Source organism: Taudactylus pleione, unplaced genomic scaffold, assembly GCF_031769625.1.
Source record: "Taudactylus pleione unplaced genomic scaffold, aTauple2 ptg000086l, whole genome shotgun sequence".
In the NCBI taxonomy this organism is placed as follows: domain Eukaryota; kingdom Metazoa; phylum Chordata; class Amphibia; order Anura; family Myobatrachidae; genus Taudactylus; species Taudactylus pleione.
The window spans coordinates 6,771,862-6,794,544 of NW_028284488.1; the positions used below are offsets into that span (position 1 = coordinate 6,771,862).

At 41.2% G+C, this 22,683-nt stretch overlaps 1 protein-coding gene across 3 annotated transcripts in view; it reads right to left on the reverse strand.

The window, feature by feature from the left end:
* LOC148529144 (uncharacterized) overlaps positions 1 to 22,683 on the reverse strand; it is a 486,130-nt gene that overhangs the window by 148,273 nt on the left and 315,174 nt on the right. For all 3 annotated transcript variants that reach the window (XM_088468693.1, XM_088468692.1, XM_088468691.1), the window contains exons 81-83: positions 21,604 to 21,648; positions 9,805 to 9,840; positions 3,041 to 3,076 (exon numbers count right to left, since the gene is read on the reverse strand). In XM_088468693.1, coding sequence (XP_088324819.1) covers positions 3,041 to 3,076; positions 9,805 to 9,840; positions 21,604 to 21,648 — 117 coding nt within the window. The remainder of the gene's footprint in view (positions 1 to 3,040; positions 3,077 to 9,804; positions 9,841 to 21,603; positions 21,649 to 22,683) is intronic.

Below are 22,683 nucleotides of genomic sequence, written 5' to 3' on the forward strand. Positions count from 1 at the left end.
TTTTTGTGACATATTGGAATGACAAAAACGGATTATTCAATCAACAAGTGTGCCGAGATTTCCAAAGATGAGGGAGGGGAACATTGGCGAATGCTAGCCAAACAGTGCAATGAATTCTCTGGAGCAATCGCAGGTCACAGCATGATTTATAGAAGAAAAAACATCTGGAGAGTCATGACTAGATAAAAAGAAGAAAGTCGGCTAATGGTATATCCATCTATAAGGCAATATATGAAAGCAGCATTAGATGGCGCTGTAATTCCACCTTGTAGGAGATGAAAATGAGATTCTCCAATAGATTATAATCAGTTAACACTCACTAGATTATAGTAAGTAAAAAAAAAATAAAAAATAAAAAAAATAATGAGTGTTATAGATGATTGTAGATTATTGCAGTTATATATATAGATGGATCTATAATTGCAGCTGCATCCGGCTTGTACCATCAGAAACTTAATTAGAAAATGGCTCCCTGCTGAGGGCTGGTAAGTTATGTTCCTTAATTACTTCACAGTCCAGGCAGCTAGTGGGCCGTGGAGCGGAGTATGATGGCAAGAAGAGTAATCTTGGTCAGAAAGGGCAGATTAACATCCTCAGTCAGGCAGGTTATAAGAGTGTGTGGATATATACAGCTCTTACCACACACCTCCGGGCGGTGGGTCCCAACGGCGCTGACAGCCGGACAGCAGGCGGCAACAACCTCTCTCCCTCCGGCAGGACAGTCAGGGAGAGTGACAGCAGAGAAGGCAGGGGGGACCACGCTCCCGTATACAGGCGATCAAGCGCCGAAATCTAGCCGCGGCCACACCTCCGGACTTCAGGCCATAAATCGAGGCCCCGGCTTCTGTGGAAGGACCAGGCCGCAATCCGCGGGAGCGTCCAGCGACTCCCCGATTCCGCGACCACGGCACCGGACACGCAGAATAGTCTGAGGGGGTTATTATAGGCAGTGGTGCATCATTTATGGCCCCCTACAGTGTCACCAGCAGCCGGACAGCAGTATGTTCCTCGGGAGCTGCAGGGAAGCCCAGCTTTCTCAAATGGCTGCCAAGCCACGCCCCCGGGGAGGGCAATATTTATGCACCACTGTTAATTAAAATTATCTTGACCCTTCCAACCATGAGGTTCAGTGTGTGTGTATAGTTGGAATGTAACACCTCATCTCAGAGCATTCAGATTCCCAATTCTACCGTAGCCCCTCTGCACCAAACTTAATTCACATTAACATAATGAACATTTTTCACCTGCAATTGTAGAAATGACGTTTTCGGGCCATTCATCAAAAAGGTAAAGCAGGAGATATCACAGATATCTCCTGCTTACCTTCCTCTCCAGGAATGGCCCGCTGTCCCCATATACTAAAACAGGGACAGTATTCATCAAGCTCCAAAAATACAATCATTTCGGAGCTTGACTGCGGGAGCATTCTCCATCTTCAGATGGCGAGTGCTCCCACAACCCGCTTCCTATGGGAAGGAGTCCCGGGTCATGAAAAGGGATCCTTTCAGATACCTCCGCCCCTGTATGGCCCCTTCAGACGGTGCTCTTGTGCACAGGCATTACTTGTAGGTCACGCATGCGCACTAGTTACACTTCTCCGAAATGAGCAGTAAAAAGTTCAGAGGAGACAGCTTATTTTCGCATCAGCTGTCTCCGCGCTGGAGCCATGATGAATGGCTCCGGCGCTGACAGCAAGTAGGAATGTTAATTAGTGGGGTATAATTAACACAATGAATAGAGCACTGAATCCCAGCTACAAAATTTCCACTGAAACAAATTCTCAACATATCGTTATATATATATATATATATATATATACATACACACACATACACATATATACAGACATATACCATAGCTTTTCCCATGAGACCACGGCTCCATAATTTTTTCCAGTGCTCGACAAAGGGTGCAGAAGACAATATTCGCTTACCAAAAAGATTGGGCTCGGGCCGGCCCTGGATGCAGCACATTATGCAGGGAGAGAGAGGGCTGACTGCTGTTGCAGCAGCCTCGCTCTCCAGCCCAGCACAAGCTGCTGTGTGCTGGGATAGGAAGAGAGGCTTTTGCAGCAGCAGTCAGTCCTTTCTATCCCTGTATAATGTGCTGGGGGGGGGAGGTAAACACACATGCCCCCCACCAGATCTGCCTCTGGCACGTCCGTGTGGTATGTTTTTATTTTTTGTAAAAAGGGGGTCTGCCACACCTCCAAGAGTTGGCCATGTCCCCTCCCAGTACCAGGGCCCGGTGGAGCTGTCGGCAGCCCTGCATGCGTCCACCTCTGAATCACCCCCAGAGTGCAGAATTGTGAATCGAAAAGGAAAGTAGTATCTATTTAACTTTGCACTTCTGTGAAACTGTACGAAAAGTTACATGAAACTTCCACTGTAACTTCAATCCTCTGTAGTCTCATCATTTATAGGCTGCTTTATCATCCCTTTATTTAGGGACACGTGTATTACACAGGTTCTGTGGCTGATTAAAACCAGGTAAAATGGAGACTTATGCTGGGTCCACATTAGACGACCTGTGCACCCAGCCAATCTACGATGCGACGGACGATATATCGTGCAATCCATACACACCATGCAATCACCAGCCGCATCCACAAGCATTGTGTCGTTAATCAAATTGACGGTTCGAGCAGCATGTACACTCGATCCGTCAATCCGATAAAAGACCCTGCGGGAGTGCGCTGGGTCCGGCATAGTGGGTACACACTTGCCGATGTGGATGATATGTCGGCCCGATCCGCCAGATCGGGCGACATAACGTCTAATGTGTACCCACCTTAAAAGTCATCCAGCCACAGAATCTGTGTATTTCATATGTGTCCCGAATTTAAGGAATGATATGGCAAGCCTAATCATATACAAAGTATTGCCCACTTCAAAAGAGATCATCATGGCAGATTTAAGGTCCTAGAGCTCCTCTTAAAATTACATTTTAATAAAAGTGTTTTCTTCTTTTGAGGTTAGTTCTATTTCTTATCATCATGCAATGATAGAAGAAGAGATATGGTGTCCAATAAGCTTTTTACCTTGTCTCCTTTGTAACCAGACATTCCACGGTCTCCCTATATAGGAATGAAATGTACATTTCCAGTTGATAATTAACTTTTGACAGAAAAATACAATTCATTATGCAGCTGTACAGAGACAATTTGAAGCTGATGTTATACTGTTGTTTGATCTTGTGTAAGGTGTAAATATGGTAATACATGTGTAAGCTGACTTGCTCCTCTAGTGCTGGTGTTTTGACATCAGTAATACTAGGTGGACATAACACACACGTAACGATTTTATAACCGACAATTTTCTGTCAGATTATCTGTCAGATTTTCCCTTGAAAAAGTGAACGATTTTTTGAAGAGTAATGAACAATTTTTACAACGATGAACGAAAAATGTTCCTTCCCTTAATGAAAATCGTTATGTTGGACAGTCTGAAATGGACGATGAACTACAAACTACAAACGGGAGCGCGCTTGAGCGATTATCGTTCATCGTTATAACTCAGAAACTGAACAATTTTTTGAACGATTGAACGATAACAACGTCGTTAACGACAAATCGTTCAAAAAATCATTACATGTGTATGCACCATTAGGGGTAGATTTACTAAAGCTTCTACAGACAAGTGGTGGTGTTGTCCAAAGTAGTGAATCAGATTGTGGGGCAGATGTACTAAGCTCTGGAAAGTTATAAATTGGAAAGTGATAAACTACCAACCAATCAGTTCCCAAATATTATTTTTCAAACACAGCCTGTAACATGACAGTTAGGAGCTGAATGGCTGGTAGTTTATCACTCTCCAATTTATCACTTTCCAGAGCTTAGTACATCTCCCCTTATATCTCTCATTTTCTAGAATACAAATAGAGAAATTATATCTGCTGTTTGGTTGCTATGGCAACACCTCCACTTTACATTTTTAGAAGCTTTAGTAAATATAACCCTTAGTGAGAGAGGTTGCAGGTGAAAAATCTCACATGCCATCTGTCTCCCTGCATTGATGTAAGTTGTACTATTGTCAACTGGTGGGATCTGGAACCAATTTAGATATGTACATCCACATAAACAGACCCAAGAGAGGTCCGGGCATTAGGCATGTATATACACCTATATTGGGCCAAGTTGGTCTAAAAAAAATAAATTGGTCATCTTGTGATGTGTATATACAGTTTACGATAATACGCCTTTAACCTGAGCCTTGTTCCTTAGGTAGTGCTTGTACGCTTATTTATAAAATAGGAATAAATACATATAATAAACTAATGGGCTTAATTCACACATGTTAGAGCATTATACTATACTTAACCTTCTTTTCTATATTCCCCTGATATTAAAGAGCTATTCTATTTGACTAGAATTGTTTCCTCACAGATTAAAACCTCACATTATTGGTTATCACTGACACATGAATTTACTATAATATATGTAACAATTAGATATATGTTGCTTTTCTAGGGAAGAGGTTATTATGCTTTAGCGAACCTAATATAATCATTCATGCATAAGAAAAACTTAATCTATATTTTTTTTCAAAAGCTCAGTTACTAAAGGTGCCCACACATACCGATCTGCCCACGATCAGCCGATGTGTACGATTTGTGTACGATTTCCCTTGAAACTCTCCCCGGCAGCTCTGCACACGATCTCCACACGATCTGCACACGATTTGGTGTCCAATCTTCAAACGATCTCTACTGCAGTCAGACTTTTTACAGTGCATCGTGCCTAGATTGTCAGATCTGCCCTACTGCACGGCAGATCTGAAGATGCGATGTGCGACCAGTGGGGACGCGCATCGCATCGTGATCGTGAGTGGGGACTCACGATTTGGCCATATTTTACACGATCTGTCGTTCCAATCTGTCGGAATCGGCCAGATCGTGTAAAATATCGCTATGTGTGTGGGCACCTTAAGGGGTCTACTCATCATCACTTAATTTATACAAATGCAGGTGAGAATTAACATTCTCACATACATCCCGCCAGAGCCGGCCCTAGCCATTTTGGTGCCCTAGGCAGGATTTTGGCTGGTGCCCCCTAACATTTAATCTCACCACCAGCTTAGTGTTTATACGTGGACACCAAAAGATATATATATATATATATATATATGGGCCATTCTCGGAATAAGATTCTATATTGCCATAGTTGCCCAGTGCCTTCTTTCCCTGGAAGCAGTCTCTGCTGTATCTTCTCCCTGCGTCCGCAGCCTCTGCCCCCGGTGTCTCCTCTCCCTGTATCCCCAGTCTCTGTCCCCGATGTCTCCTCTCCCTGCGCCCGCAGCCTCTATCCTCGATGTCCCCTGTCCCTCTGCTAAGTTCCTGCAGCCTGTCCCCGATGTCCTTTCTCTCTCTACATACACACACACAGACGTGTATGTGTATGTGTATGTGTATATATATATATATATATATATATATATATATATATATATATATATACACATACACACACACACACGTATATTATATATACATACATACACACGTATATACATATACATACACCCACACACTATATTATATATATATATATATATATATATATATATATATATACACATACACACACACACACATATACTGTATGTAATATATACACACATATATATATGTATATATACACACACACCATACACATATATATATAGAGCCTGCATCCCCTTTCTGTCCAGTGAGTGCTCCAGCACTCTCCCAGCCTGAGCTAACTCACCCTGAGACTTTACTCTTACCTGGTGGTCTCAGGTCAGCCAGGCTGGAGTGGGAGTCGCCGGGACATGTTTTGACTCCTGGTGTCTGTCTTCTGTAGTGGAGTCTGGAGTGGTCTGATGGGCGGCGGGAGCTGGGTGGCAGCTACTATGGAGGCGGAGCCGTGAGTTGTCACTCACAGCTCGGCTCCGCAAAGGACCATTGGAGGAGCCCCCGGGCATGCGCAGCATGCTCTCCCACGGCCGCGGCCATCTTCCCCATCTCCTGTGTAGTCAGAATGAGCTTCTGTGCAGAAGCTCATTCTGACATACACCTGTTTGGCTGACTTCTGCGCTGCTGATCGGAGCTGAGCTCCGATCGCGGTAACGGAGGGGCGTGTGCTGCAGAGCCGTGGAATGCCCGTAGGCATTCCAGATGCCCGAGGCATATGCTTAGAATGCCTATGCCTAGGGCCGGCTCTGCATCCCGCTGTCCGCATACACTACTATGGGGACCAAAATTCATCAAGCTCTGAAAATACAATATTTTCGGAGCTTGGCTGCAGGAACATTCGCAAGACTGAATATAGCACTAGATGTGTTATACCTATACAGATACACAATGTAATGAATATTAGGGGCTACAGTAGATCTATGTTTAGTAATTTAGTGACATGCTGGAAGGGAGCTGGAGATTAGGAGATCTTTACATTGCAAGATATATTAGACTCACGCTTTGCCAATTCAATTGACAGTCATATCTATTACTTCATGTTCTCCTTTTATGTCTTTTACAGTTGTATAAAATTGGAGGAACAGACAGCTTCCATAGTAGAAAGATGATCCCTGATAATCCTTTTCAGGTTGTTAATTAGGACAACAAAGCAAATCAAACCTGGGCAGAGCTGTGCATTAAGGAAAATGAAATTCAAAAGATAAAATTATGAAGTCCAAGGGCTTATTGGAAGTCTCCACACTGGTTCTATTTAAGTCAAGCCAGAAAAGAATGACACTTTGAATTTTCTTTAATGCTCTACCTACCAAGATAAATTCATTAAGATAAAACCAGAAAGTAAGAGCGGTAGAGCAATGTTAGGATTATTAACTGTTCTGTTTCCTTGGGCTAAACAGAGCAGTGTCTCACTGGCCTAGCCGTGACTGATATTTTCTGTAGATTCAGCTGAAATTTACCATAACTTGTTAGAAAATGAAGAACAGAAGATGAAACTTTTCCAGACATTAAGGTGCACTTACTGTACACACAACTACTTTTAACAGATATTTGAACAGTATATAACTAAACCTGTTTATTCTATATTCATTTGTTTATACAAAAGTATGGCCATCATCTGTGCCACTATTATGAGTATTAATAAGAATATGAATGGCCCCCAGTTTTGGCAGAAATGTACACATTCTCTGAACTCCAAAAGAGTTGTGGCCTATCTGAAAATATGTGGCTTAGCTGAATGTGAGTGTGCTTGGATAGATCTTGGCAGGCTTGGGACTCGCACTTAATAATGTGAGATATAGGAGTATTTCCGTCTCTCTTTTGTTGAGTCTTGGACACACAAGCCCAGGTCCTGTAACTTGTACTGCTGTACAAAAGGGCAGTTTTTTCGTCTCATTTGTTATGTCATAAAAGTTGACAAATATATTGAGATCAGAAGATAAACAAGAATAGTAGTAAGTGTTTATACTGCAGGGATAAAATATATCATATTACAAGTTGGCAGTATTAGTTCTCATGGCCTGATTCAGAGACAGTCACAAATACCGTCGCAGCTGCTATCCCATATGCAGCGGATGTGCGAAAATATGCAAATGTTGCAGCTGCAGCAGAGGCGTCACCGGGTGTGGTGACACCTGGTGCGCACTCTATAGCTCGCCGCGTGCAGCCAAAAAGAGAGAGTGGTCTAATAAAGGGGGTGTGGTCTATAGGGAAATCCTGATAGCGTCACTCCAGGGGTGTGCCCAGCATCCTCATAGATGCTAGGCTGCCCACGGAGACCTGTGCCAGCACGGTCGGCTCCTGCTCAGTGACAGGAGCTCGAGTGCTGCAGGAGAATGTGACACTGCAGCACTCGGCTCCTGTCACTAAGGAGGAGCAGGCATTTTGGTGTCATCCCCTCCGAGGGTGACACCCTGGTGCGGCCCGTACTCCCCGCACCCCCATTGTGATGCTACTGAGCTGCAGGGACTATTATTGAGACGCCCATCTGAAGCATCTCAGATCTGCCACTTGAGTTCAAAGACACAACCATCGGTCGCACATCAGTCAATCATCAAACTCTGGGCCTGATTCAGCAATGCACTACTGATTGACAGTCTGCTGCCGTTTGAGGGCAGGGAGGGGGCAGCGACAGCCTCCTTTACCAGAAATGGCGGCGTGACGCCGCCATTGGGGGGGGAGGGGGGGGAGAGGCCAGGATCTCCGTCAGGTGACGGAGATTTCCTGGCCTCTTCCTCTAAACTGCGGTCACCGCAGCCGGCCGACAGTACGCAGATTAACCATTGCTGCTTTGAACAATGCAGCTCGGTTAAGTAATGCACAGGGGGCGTGATGCCTCCTGCTGCATTCCCATATCTGCAAGGATCGCAATTGCAAAGCTTCCTCAATTACGATCCTTACAGAATCAGGCCCTCAGAACGGTCAGCGGAACTGAAATGCCTTTGCAACTGAGTACAGGATTACAGTCACAGACTGAGACATGCCCCAAGCAGTCACAACCTCTTGTCAATCACTTTGAGAATATATTCTCATTGCGACCACTGTCACAAGACCATCATGGCACAATCGTAGTGTAACATATGCTGTAAAAAAAAATTGCACGGTTTTGTATTGCACAGCGCAATACTTGAGGACTTAGCGTGCACCTCTCAATCAGGACCCTTATTTCATCTACAGTGTTCATTAGGGTAATATAATGAATTATACATAATCTATTGTTAAATTGTACATGGTTTAGAAGTCATCTTTTATTTCAGTGACTTACAGTATAAATAAATACACAGGCTGCAGCTTGGTGCCTTTATATCAGTAATGCATAAGTGACCAGGGGCACCTGGACATTTCTCAGTATTGATGGCCATCGATGGCTCTACCATTGATGGCTGATGGATTCAAATCATTGGCAGAGAAGCCATCGATGGCTGATTGCTGCTCATGCGCAAACCGCAGCCACCGATTGTGCAGCAGTGGTGCCACAACATTGATGGCAAAATGTTGCGGCTCCGCTATCCCCATTTCTCAGTGAGGTCAGTATGGTCATGATTCAGAATCAATAAATTCACTATAATTTGCTGCCAGACTGTCCCTGCACAATTGCAGGGCTTAATCTCACAAGAGAGTGCTTTACCAAGGCCCAAAAAGCCAGAGATCTATACAAGCACGATCACATTCAGTTAAGCCACACTCACTTTCCGATGTTTTTGTACCCAATTCATAAAAAGGTTAGCGCCAGCCTGGTGATGGCTTTCCCATGTCTTTGCATACTGAAGCCTCTATAACAAGTATTATGGTGGTACTTGGTGCCTCTACTACTATCACCATCTCAGGATGGAGATACCATATTAACATCAAATACAAAAAAAAAGCTTTATTCAGTGATGACATTGTTTTAATGTAATGAATGAAAGCTTTTCCATGTTTTAAACAAAATAAATACTCTTTGCCCTACTTACTGCTCCAGGTCAGTTTAAGCAGAGTGTTGCTCAAGGTAAACCTTGTCAATACGTGTGTTTTTTTAAGTGGTCATAAAAATAAAATAGAAGGATAGGGTATCTACAGGAAGAGATGTGTAAATATGATGGTTAGTTACAGAGGTGAAAGGTAAATGTGTTACTTGAAGGGTATGGGGGGAGGAAAGATGTGTTATTACACAGGTTAGAGGGGAAATGTGTACTCATAGTGTTCAATGTGCATTAAAGCTGGAAAAACTCAGGTGTCAAAGGGTTAATTAGATGACAAATATCTAAACATGAATTGGACAATATTATGTAGTGTGAAGCAAGAAAGAAGTTGTTAAGGAAACTGAAAATAGTCAAAATATACAGCAAGTTGGCTGTATTATATAGTGTGTATGAAGGTATTCTCTACACTTACCCTTTCACCTTTCACACCTGGAAATCCCTTGTGGCTCTGTCAAAAACCAACATATAAGTATGCATTGTGTTTAAAGAATTTGATTCCTAGCATGAATAATCAGAGCATAGTCAATTAATACAACATTGCAGATAAGTACTTTTCCAAATAGTGTGATCTTAAATATCTGAAATCCTCAAATCATGACCTGAAAGGAATTGAGGAAACTTCATGCATTCGTGACGTTATTTATCAGTTGTCTATTATTAGAGATGAGCAAACCAGGTCAAGCAGTCTCAAATATATAAATAGAATGTAAGCTCCCGTGAGCAGGGCCCTCCTTTCTCTTGTTTTGTATCCATCGCCACTATATTTCACATAGTTATGCCAATATGTAAACGCTTGTAATTAGTCCAGTGGCGGTCATTACCTAGGGTGTGCAGGACTGCAGCCACCCCCTCCCCCCAGTGAAATCCACCTCCCACAGGACTGCATAGCAGTGGCAGTGACTTCCCATTGGAAGCACTCCTTGCTAATAACAACAAGACAGGCAGTCCCAGGGGGAGGCACAATAGCAGACTGCTATTACAGCACCCCTATCTGGATTCTAGGGGCTGCAGCTGATACTGTCCCTCGAAGCCAGCCTGTTTTCTAGCGCCACCGGACTAAAGCTCCATCCCAGACGTGAGCCCCGCCCCAATGGTCCTGACTTAATCCGCCTTCGGTGACCTCAGCTGTCAATCACCAGGAGGGCATGGAAGAGGCGATCATCATGATGCAGACGCCCCGGCAGGACAGGTAAGGAACCATCACTGCTGCTTACCTTTCAGCCCCGATCTGGCCTGCTGTCCCCATACACTAGTATAGGGCCCTAAATTCATCAAGCTCTAAAAATATAATATTTGCGGAGCTCGACTGTGGTGTTTGTTTCCACACCCTGTTCCTTTCCTATGGGAAGGAGTGCCGGGTTGCGAAGAGGGATCCATTCGGATCCCTCCACCACTGTCCAGCTCCTTCCGTTGGACGCCGAGGCTATGTGCACCTGCAAGAACCCCAGTTGACACAGGTGTACTAGCACTGTTGAGTCAGATTCTGTAATTTTCACCGCTACGAAGACATTCGGGGGACAGCTGATTTTCAGATCAGCTGTCTCCGCTCCGGAGTAATGATGAATTGCTACAGCACTCGCAGTGAGACAGAACGTTAATTATCGGGGGTTGCCGTCCTCGATAAATAACATAATGAATATGCCCCTTAAAGTGATAACAATGGAGATAAAGTGATAACAATGGAGGTAAAGCGATAACAATAGAGGTAAAGCATGCATAATTCAAGCTTGGACATTAATGTTACCAGAGAACCCTCATTTCCATCAGTCATTGCTCCAAGGAGCTTACAGTCTAAGGGCCTGATTCAGAGCTGAACGCTCTGACCAGAGCGCTTGCTCTGAATCAGGGCCCTCCTCCATGAAAATGGAGCGGCCTCCTGGACGCTCGTATAGCTGTGGGTGACCACCCACAGCTATAGCGAGCGTCCATGATGATGGTCGCGATGGTCTTGACCATCGCGACCATCGGACTTGCGACGGAGACCCTGCGGTAGGGTCTCTCTGCCACAAGCCCTGGAGTGATTTTGGCTCTATCAGAGCCAAAATCACTCCAACTGACATCACTAGTGATGTCAGTGGGGCCGGCTTCAGACGGTAGGCGTTCCCATGGGAACGCCTCCGTCTGGCAGGCACACCCACCAAAGGGGGCGTGCTGTCAATCAACATCAACAGCACGCCCCCTTTGGTGCGAGACCCGGGGCTTGCGCACGCACAGTGCGGCTGCTGCGCGTGCGCAGGGCCTCTACATCGACCCGCTTTTGAGCGCATCGGCGCTTGCGAGCGGGTCTGAATGAGATATAATGCTTTTGTTTGTTTTTATTATCAGCAGAATGACTTCATTTGTATACTTCATTCTAATTTCTTTTTTCATTTATTGTAAACCAGGAAACCATTAATATGTGGCAAATACACCTGAACGACTTGTAATTGGACAGATTTTACATCCAATTTCCTTTGAGGCCAGAATATATGATACTGAGCATACACACTGTCCAATATCGCATACGACCAAAGGATATATTGTATTGGTTGATCGAATACGATTTATCGCTGCTCCCGTGCACACTACAACAGTCATTGGCAATACATGACATCAAAATTGGCCAAATCAGACTGACATATCGTCTGGTTGTCCGGCTGGCCATACAAACTACACGATTGGCGCCTAATCGCATGCGATATCTTCCGGTTGGCCGTGCAGCACAGCCAACTGGATGATGTCGCATACAACCCATGGGAGCGCGTAATAGTGCGTACACACTAGCCGATAGGCACAATTTGTCATGCCGAAATCATGATGATATTCGCCAAGTGTGTATCCGGCCTTAGACAGTGGACTGATGGTGAGATGAATTTCAGACAGTGTTGATGATTCCTGCATAGCTCTATACTAAACTATCATATCTAGTACAAGAAATTAAGCATTGTACAAAACTGACAGCAGCAGTATGCTCTGCAAAGTAACATTTACCTGCCATGATTTAGGGATATGTGTAGCTAAGCTCACTCATCAAAGTAACATCATAAGTACCCTGCCATGATATGTGTAGCTCACTCTATTTACATTTCATTCATTTTAAAATTTCACTTTGTACATGTTTTTAGTACATACTATAGACATACTGTAGATATTTCACCAAGGAAAAAATGTACACTCAAGGCAAATCTCTTTCTAGCAGCCTGGGGTAGCAAGGGTTACACTATCATTTACTCATATTAGTGTTCAATGTGCACTAAAGCTGGAAAAACTTAGGTGTCAAAGGGTTAATTAGATGACAAATATCTAAACATGAATTGGACAATAAGTTTCTGTGAAGCAAGAAAGAAGTTGTTATGGAAACTGCAAACAGTCAGAATATGATTTGGACAGGCAGGAGGGAAGCATCTGTAATTGTACTGTGCTTGTGACATGTTATACTAATAAGACTGGGCATTAATAAAAAAAATGATCTGCAAATTAGATTAAGGTTCACCGTCACGTATTGGAAATGTCCAATGTGTTGATAACTTAAAACAATTAATAAAGCCACACTTCATTTGTGGCCCCATGTTGACTTCCCATCACCAGCTAGGTTGTAATAAATGTGTGCTATTAAAAGAACTACAGGATGAAAACAATTTAAGCCTATTACAATCAAATCATCTGCATAGCTGCATGCATCCAATAATAAGTAGTAAAATAATGCTGCAGAATGCAGCTATTGTGCTTCGACTCTGTCCTTAATCCGTTACAATACAAATTGCTATATACAAAGACCATTTGACATAATTTGCCTTCCATTTTTATGAACTCACACAAGAAAGCTGTTCTGACAATTATTTCCCTATATACAAAATCCAGTTATAGTTAATGTGCAACATGTGGTTACACTACTCCAGTATCTTCACATACAGTCAGGTCCATAAATATTGGGACATTGACAGAATTTTCAGATTTTGGCCTCTATTCACCACCACAATAGTTTTGAAATGAAACAAACAAGATGTGCTTTAACTGCAGACTTTCAGATTTAATTTTAGGGTAATTACATCCAAATCGGGTGAACGGTGTAGGAATTACAATGGTTTCAATATGTGCCTCCCACTTTTTAAGGGGCCAAAAGTAATGGGACTATCAACTCAAAAGCTATTTCATGGACAGGTATGGGCTATTCCCTCATTATTTCATTATCAATTAAGCAGGTAAAAGGTCTGGAGTTGATTCTAGGTGTGACATTTGCATTTGGAATCAGTTGATGTCGACTCTCAATATGAGATCCAAAGAGCTGTCACTATCAGTGAAGCACGCCATCATTAGGCTGAAAAATCTAAACAAACCCATCAGAGAGATAGCAAAAACATTAGGTGTGGCCAAATCAACTGTTTGGAACATTCTTAAAAAGAAAGAACACACCAGAGAGCTCAGCAACAACAAAAGACCTGGAAGACCACGGAAAACAACTGTGGTGGATGACAGAAGAATTATTTCCCTGGTGAAGAAAAACCCCTTCGCAACAGTTGGCAAAATCAAGAACACTCTCCAGGAGGTAGATGTATATGTGTCAAAGTCAACAATCAAGAGAAGACTTCACAAGAGTAAATATAGAGGGTTCACCACAAGATGCAAACCTTTGGTGAGCCACAAAAACAGGAAGACCAGATTAGAGTTTGCCAAACTACATCTAAAAAAGCCATTACAGTTCTGGAACAACATCCTATGGACAGATGAGACAAAGATCACCTTGTACCAGAGTGATGGGAAGAGAAGAGTACAGAGAAGGAAAGGAACTGCTCATGATCCCAAATATACCACCTCATCAGTGAAGCATGGTGGTGGTAGTGTCATGGTGTGGGCATTTATGGCTGCCAATGGAACTGGTTCCCTTGTATTTATTGATGATGTGACTGCTGACAAAAGCAGCAGAATGAATTCTGAAGTGTTTCGGGCAATATTATATGCTTATATTCAGTTCAATGCTTCAGAACTCATTGGACGGCGCCTCACAGTGCAGATGGACAATGACCCGAAGTATACTGCAAAAGTAACCAAAGAGTTTGTTAAGGCTAAAAAGTGGAATGTTATGCAATGGCCAAGTCAATTCCCTGACCTGAATCCATTTGAGCATGCATTCACTTGATGAAGGCAAAACTGAAGGGGAAATGCCCCAAGAACAAGCAGGAACTGAAGACATTTGCAGTAGAGGCCTGGCAGAGCATCACCAGGGATGAAACCCAGCTTCTGGTGATGTCTATGCGTTCCAGACTTCAGGCCGTAATTGCCTGCAAAGGATTTGCAACAAAGTAGTAAAAAGTGAAAGTTAGATTTAGGATTGTTTAGTTTGTCCCATTACTTTTGGCCCTTTAATAAGTGGGAGGCACATGTAGAAACCATTGTAATTCCTACACCGTTCACCTGATTTGGATGTAATTACCCTCAAATTAAATCTGAAAGTCTGCAGTTAAATCACATCTTGTTTGTTTCATTTCACAGCCATTGTGGTGGTGAATAGAGGCCAAAATATGAAAATTCTATCAATGTCCCAATATTTATGGACCTGACTGTTTGTGTAAGTACATTACTGTATATTGGGATTTAGAACACCTTGAAGATATAGATCTACAGTATGTGCTGTTGAACACTTCAACTAAGTGAAAATAAATCAAAAAATAAATCCATACTCCAATAAACATGGTATCCCCATATCTCTTTGCAATGATAACTAGTAATAATCTTACTTATGAGCACACATATTGGGGTAAATTTACTAAGAATTGTGTTTAGGCAAGATTGCATTCTCATGCGAATTTAGCCTCTTTTCCCTACTCGCAAATTTACTAAGGGCAAACACCTGCAAACTTGCAGGAAATGAACAACAAAACTCGCACGAGTTTACAAAACACGACCAAATACACCATCAGCCAAACTCGCAAGCACTTTTCATAAGAAACAATACAACACGCAAATTTACCAAGAATTGAGGTTTGAAACTCGCACAGGAAATTGCCAAACTCGCACCAAAACAGATTTTTCAAATAGACTACCTCCTGAGGTGAGTGTTTGCATGTGTTCACAGGTGTTGCACTTACTGAGAGCACAATGATAATGCTTATAAAAGGTGCTAAATCAGCTACATTGATTTGTGTGAAGCAAAAATGGCAGAATATACTACCAGTGCTATTCACAGCATGTGGCTGGGATTTCAGAGGCTCTACCACCAGGCTGGAAGGACTCAGGAGCAGGAAACTGAACAGGCTCATGAGGTAATGCAAGTACCACAAAAGCTGCACAGGCCACAGTCTTTTAGGAAGCATTTGAACTTGAACGCATTGGCCGATGGTGAGGTCATAGAGATGTTCCAGCTGAACCGTAACAACATCTTCCATCTGTATAACCAAGTCAAACTGGACCTAGAGCCTGACACAGCACATTGCCACTCTGTCTCAGGTCTGCATAAGCTTCTGGCTGTGTTGTACTTCCTGGCTAACACAAACCTCCTCTCCTGCTACCCACACACATGCCACACACACAAAAAAAACACTGACAGGATAAAAGATAAAAACACAATCAAGAAAGACAGAAAAATGATACAAACAGATAAATAACAAAACAATAACTAAGCACAAAACAACTTTCACACATCAATTCCAGTAGCCAAAAACTCTCATAGGGCCTTATTCATTTTGGATCGCAACTGCTAAAGCATACACGGACGGACGATTGTTGCTTACTGCGCATGTGTATGCATCGCAGTGCGCGAAGGCAGACCACAGAGAGTCATCGCAGAGTGATTAACAGGCAGTGAGCATTTGGGGGCTGTGACAGAGTGGTGTTCGGCGAAACGCAAGCATGCCTGTCCGTTTGATCTGCGTTTTAAAACATTAAAAAATAAAACAAATTCCAAGAGGCAGTCTAAGATTCAAAATAGCACACATCTGTATAATAGGATTCCTAGATCCTATTATACAGAAGTGTGCTATTTTGAATTTATCCATAGGTAAGCCCTGTATGTTTTTGCACTCCTTTTCCATGCCATGATAGTTGGACGTTTTTGCATGTGCTATAGACATTTGACATTATTTGTTCTGGACTGCCTCTTGGAATTTGTTTTATTTTTTAATGTTTTAAATCTTTTTTCTGGCATTTTAAACAACGCTGGATGTATTTTGTAATAATAAATCAACTTATTTGATATATTTCCTGGACTGGACTGATATTGATTGAGGATACATTTGAAAAGATACCTTTATATGTGGAATTTAGAACATTGAAACCGTAAGTTCGGTACGCATGTCACTTACAGAATTAAAGAAACCTTGATGTGATTGCCACACTCTCTGTTTTGGTGAGTGAATGGTACGCTATACCCCATACTATTTAGAACACTTACGGTGTGTGATGGTCTATTCTAAAGATACCTTTACACGATTATCACAGTGGTTTTCTCTGTGAGTAGGGTACGCTCTCCTGTACCCCTATAATTGATATCCTCCTGTCGTGTATGATCTATTAAGGGACGTGTTGAAAAATAAGTGTCACAATATATGTTTTTTTTGTTTCTCTATTTTCAACACACAACGAGAGAGACGATTACGAACTTGTATCTAAGGAGTCCCTAAGAAAGAAGTATACGAAGATTATTTTTCCTGATTCAACGGACGTTATCTGTACCATTTACATAAGTATTTTTCCTGTCATAGAGCGCCTATTGGTGCATCTCCTGTTCCAAATTTTGTGTTTTATCTGAGTTGTGTGTAGTGAAGTGGTGATATTCCTTATAGGATTAGGAGATCCTGTGTGGTTGCTGTTTGTTGCGCAGTTTTGCTGTTACCCACCATATCGTTTACTCATCGTGATGCTAATTCGGTCATCTTGAAAGTGGGATATCTCATAGCGCGTTTGCCCATAAGTTGATTCGGCCATATTAGAGTGGGGAAACTTTCCATCTTTTTGCCCATATATTGGTGCTGATATATGTATGTGGTGATAGATGAACATGACTGTCAAACGATGGACATAACATACATAAAACATTTGACAGAGCCTATATATGTATATTTGTGTATAAGTTTAAATGTAGTTGGGGTTAAAATGCATATGTTGATATATCATTAATGAATGTATTTAGGAAAAGGGTTTTTATATCTTTATATATGACAGCAATCTAGCTACTAGGTGCTCCAATGTATTTTATGTAATGTATATTTTTTATTATTTATTTATTAACAGTTTCTTATATAGCGCAGCATATTCCGTTGCACTTTACAATTGTCAACATTGATAGAACAAAACTGGGTAATAACAGACAGATATATAGGTAGGAAGGCCCTGCTCGCAAGCTTACAATCTATAGGATAAAACTGTCTGCATGTGTAAGTGTCTCCACGTATGTACCCTAATGATACTAATTATAAAGGATCATACTGTATATTGGGGATATCCGTATATATATAAATTAATAAGGTAATTAAATAACTAAATTAGTTTTGTAAATAATTAGTTTTAAATAAATAAATTAGTTTATAAGAACAGGTAAACCCGTTAAATAGAATAAAGAAAAATAGAATACAATAGGAGCGTCATATTGGTACATAATTATGGTGATTATAATTATAAATTGATAACTGCATGTGGGCAAAGAAAAGGAGGAACAATAAATATAATGGGTATGATATAGTGTATGTCTTCTAGAAGTGTATGTCTTCTAGAAGTTGATAGGGACAGTGTAAATCTTAATTTTTTAAAAACTTAAAATATGATCCTCTTTGAGGTGATTGTTTTATTTAAAAAGGGTGTGATTTCCATATCTATATTTAAGCCCTTAGGTGTGAGGGTTCCGTTTTCATATATGGTTTTCATTTACTCTTTGCTTAATAAATCTTCCATATTTCCTCCTCTCCTTGGGGCCACAATTTTCTTCAGTCCTATAAACTGTAAGTCCCTTGGGTTACTGTTATGTTGTATTTGAAGTGTAGTGGGACACTGTGGTTGTCTTTTTTGTTCTTGATATTACAGAGGTGTTCCTGTATTTGGATAAGTAGTTTCCTTTTTTCTGTTGTTGCTGAATGACTGTGCCAGTTTTATAATCTGTATTTTATTCCATTTTGTTTTTTTACATGTGGTGCATAGAAGATCTTAAGAAATATCTACCAGAACGCCCGAAAATAGTCTATAGAAGAGCCCCGACTATCAGATCTTCTCTTGTGACCAGCCACCTAAGGGACACAGGCATCAAGACATCAATGACTACAGGATTCTCAAGATGTGGAATATGCACCACATGTAAAAAGCAAAATGGAATAAAACAGAGATTATAAAATAGGCACAGTCATTCAGCAACAACAGAAAAATAAATATTAAAGACCAGATCAGTTGTCAAACTGCGGGATTCATATATATCAGCTCACATGCCCATGTGGTTTACAGTACGTGGGCAAAACAACAAAGAAACTACATATTCGAAACTCTGTAATATCAAGAACAAAAAAGATAACCACAGTGTCCCACTACACTTCAAAGACAAACATAATAGTAACCTAAGGGACTTACAGTTTATAGGACTGAAGAAAATTGTGGCCCCATGGAGAGGAGGAAATATGGAAGATTTATTAAGCAAAGAGGGAACAAAAACCATATATGAAGTGCTTAAATATAGATATGGAAATCACGCCTTTTTTAAATAAAACAATCACCACAAAGAGGGTCATATTTAAGTTTTTAAAAAATTAAAATATACACTGTCCCTATCAACTTCTAGAAGACATACACTTGTAGAAGCCATACACTATACAATACCCATTCTATTTATTGTTCCTCCCTTTCTTTTACCCACATGCAGTTATCAATTTATAATTATAATTACCATAATTATTTACCAATATGACGCTCCTATTGTATTCTATTTCTCTTTATTCTATTTAACGGGTTTACCTGTTCTTATAACCTAATTTATTTATTTAAAACTAATTGATTAATTTACAAAACTAATATATTTAATTACCTCATTAATTTACAATATATATATATATATATATACACACATATATATATATATATATATATACATATATATACACACACACAGATATCCCCAATATATGATCTTTTCTAATTAGTATCATTAGGGTACATACGTGAAGACACTTACTCATGCAGACAGTTTTATATACATTACATAAAATACATTGGAGATACCTAATAGCTAGATTGCTGTCATATATAAAGATATAAAAACCCTTTTCCTAAATACATTCATTATTGATGTATCAACATATGCATTTTAACCCCAACTACATTTAAACTTATACACATATATACATATATAGGTTCTGTCAAATGTTTTATGTTGTTATGTCCGTCGTTGACAGTCATGTCTGTCCATCACCACACACATATATCAGCACCAATGTATGGGCAAAAATATGGAAAGTTTCCCCACTCTAATATGGCCGAATCAACTTATGGGCAAACGCACTATGAGATATCCCACTTTCAAGATGGCTGAATTAGCATCACGACGAGTCCGCATAAATAGAGCCCCAGCCAAGAGATCTGGTATCTGCTTTCCTGAAGAAGCCTTCCAGGTGAAATGCGTAGATTGCGGATACATCCATCACGACACGAGCCGCACTGACCTCACTGCGGCTGTCTCGGACGGTCTGCCGGCAGACCCCCTGCATCCTGGGACTTCCTTGAGGCTTGAGGATACACCGCTACTCCCTGGAGGGAGTTAACCTGAAATATAAGGTAAACCAACACAGCGGGACTATCCTTTGGATTAACAGGTACCACCGCACCACCTCCGCAGCAATACCTCTGTGTGCCCCTTGCAATTGGCAGAAAGACTTAAAGTGTGAAGCAATTATATATGAGCTGGACCACACTAACTACATGCCATAGCGCACTGGATTTACAAATGTGGAGTGATTAACATATATGCTGGGTTACATTAACCAAACGCCATTAGTGCATTGGACCTATAAGGACTAATAACCATTTAGCAGTGGCCTAACATCTCCGACCTATTACACAGAGTGAATAAGATGCCTCAAGCGTATCACTCAGTAACTCTGTATGTTTGCATAATTGCACATGTTTTATGTTCTATGTTGTATTAATGTTGTATACCGGTATTAGATTATTTTTATCTATTTTTGAGTCATCATAAAACTGTTTACTAATACTCATCGCATATAGCAATTCTTATACTCCTATTATTCTGAATAAACTCAATATATTCATTTTTTAGATCGAGTACGACTCTTCCTTTACCTTACATATTGTAATAATTTGTAATTTTCTACTGTATGATCGTTATAGGGCTGTGGTATGTGCTTAGTGCCTTTTCTTTCCATATGCAATTTCAGTAAGGGTTGGTAGTGCCCTTGCCACACTGAGCAGCTACCCCCGTAGCCCAACTATAACAGTTTAGCGCATCCCCCTTCCAACTTTTTACTCCAACCAACAAAACCCTCAGCTCAAAGGCTGTTTATGGCATTTCTATATGCTTGGGAAGTGTGTACATGACGTGAATGCATACATTCTCATGCGTGTCTTACAAACACAACCATTCTCTCACGTGTTTTGCCAAAAACTCGCATGACAAAACACATTTGCTTTCACCATCGAAAAACACGATTGCTAAACTCGCTTCTTTGTAAATTTGAGAGTTTGCTCTGGAAAAACTCATGCGTGTTTGTGGGAACCTGTTTGAGTTTACTCTCCCCCAAACTCGATTCTTAGTAAATTTACTACATTAATTAAAAAGATGAGCGGTTCAGTTTTACTCCTTATGTGCGGATCTCAAAAAGTGCTATCCGGGTCTCACATGTTTTATAAGATAAAAAAAAACTTGTGCTAAATTGCGGCATGAACCGAGTCGAAACCAAACCGCTCGTCTCTAATTAATCCATAATTCTAATTAGACCAATGATTTGACTGATGACAGCATGATATTATTATGACACAAAAACTATATTTTAGATAAAAGCAAAGTATATAAAATTACAATTTGCCATTAAGGTGATACTAAAGTGAGTCAGAAATAGTGTTTCAGAACAATCATAGGCTGGATAAAATGTTACAATTTCCTTGCGCAAATTATTTATGAATAGAATAGAACTGCTGTGTTGAGGAAAAATGGATGGACTTGTATTGTGCTTCTCTTCAAACTATATGTACACTATCGCTACATTCTGCACAGAGGTATTTCCAATTCTGTTTCCTAGCTACTTACCATTATTCCTGCAGGTCCAGGTAGTCCTGGGATTCCATTTTCTCCCTGTTAACAAATATCAGAATATGGATATTATATATAATATTTTAGTCAACATATAGGCCTACATGCAATAGGTTCGATTTGCTGGTTCCAACACGATTTTGGAAATATAGCCACTAAATTCAAAAGCGGCAAATTGTTTTAAGGCAAACACAACCTGGTTTTGCCTAAAGACAAATTGACGCTTGAAATCTATCAGCTACTGTACAGTATATTGCTTGGAATCCCACTGGTGTTGACAAATCAGAGTCCATTCAATTTGGGCCGTAGTGTTTATTGTGTTTTCATAACTCTAAAATAAACAGCATCGTTGCAGTAACATTTATAAAATTCAAGGGACAATTTTTACCTTACTTTTTATTGCCTTAACTAAACACTGAAAGGCAAGCAGTGTTTTACAGGATGCAGTCATGTCGACAGTTACAATGTTGACAACCATAATGTCGACACCACAATGACGAAAGTTATGATGTTGATATTGTTGAAAAATTCATAATGTCACCATGCCAACTGCGGACATTTTCAGAATGTCGACAATTAGGGTTAGGCTGAGGGAGGGGCTGTTAGGGTTTGGCTGTGGGAGTGGAAGATTAGTACTAGGCTGCGGCAGGGGCTGTTAGGGTTAATCTGCGGGAACGGAGGTTTAGGGTTAGACTGCGAGAGGGGAGGTTAGGCTTAGGCTGCAGGAGCGGAGGGTTAGTGTACGCAAGGGTAGGTTAGGGTTAGACAGTGGGAGGGTGGTTAGGGTTAGGCTGCACAGGGGGAGGCTAGGGTTAGTCTGCGTGAGGGTAAGTTAGAGTTAGGCAGTGGGTGGGGTGGTTAGGGTTAGGTTGCAGGAGGGGAGGTTAGGGTTGGGCTGCGGGAGCAGAGGGTTAGACTGTGCAATGGGAGGTTAGGGTTATGGTGCGGGAGGGTAGGTTATTGTTAGGCTGCAGGAGTGGATGGTTAAGGCCGACAGACAAGCTAAGTCACTGCAGGTCCACCAGGAACGTTTTGTCAACATTCTAATCATATTGACATTTCATCAGTGTCGACAAG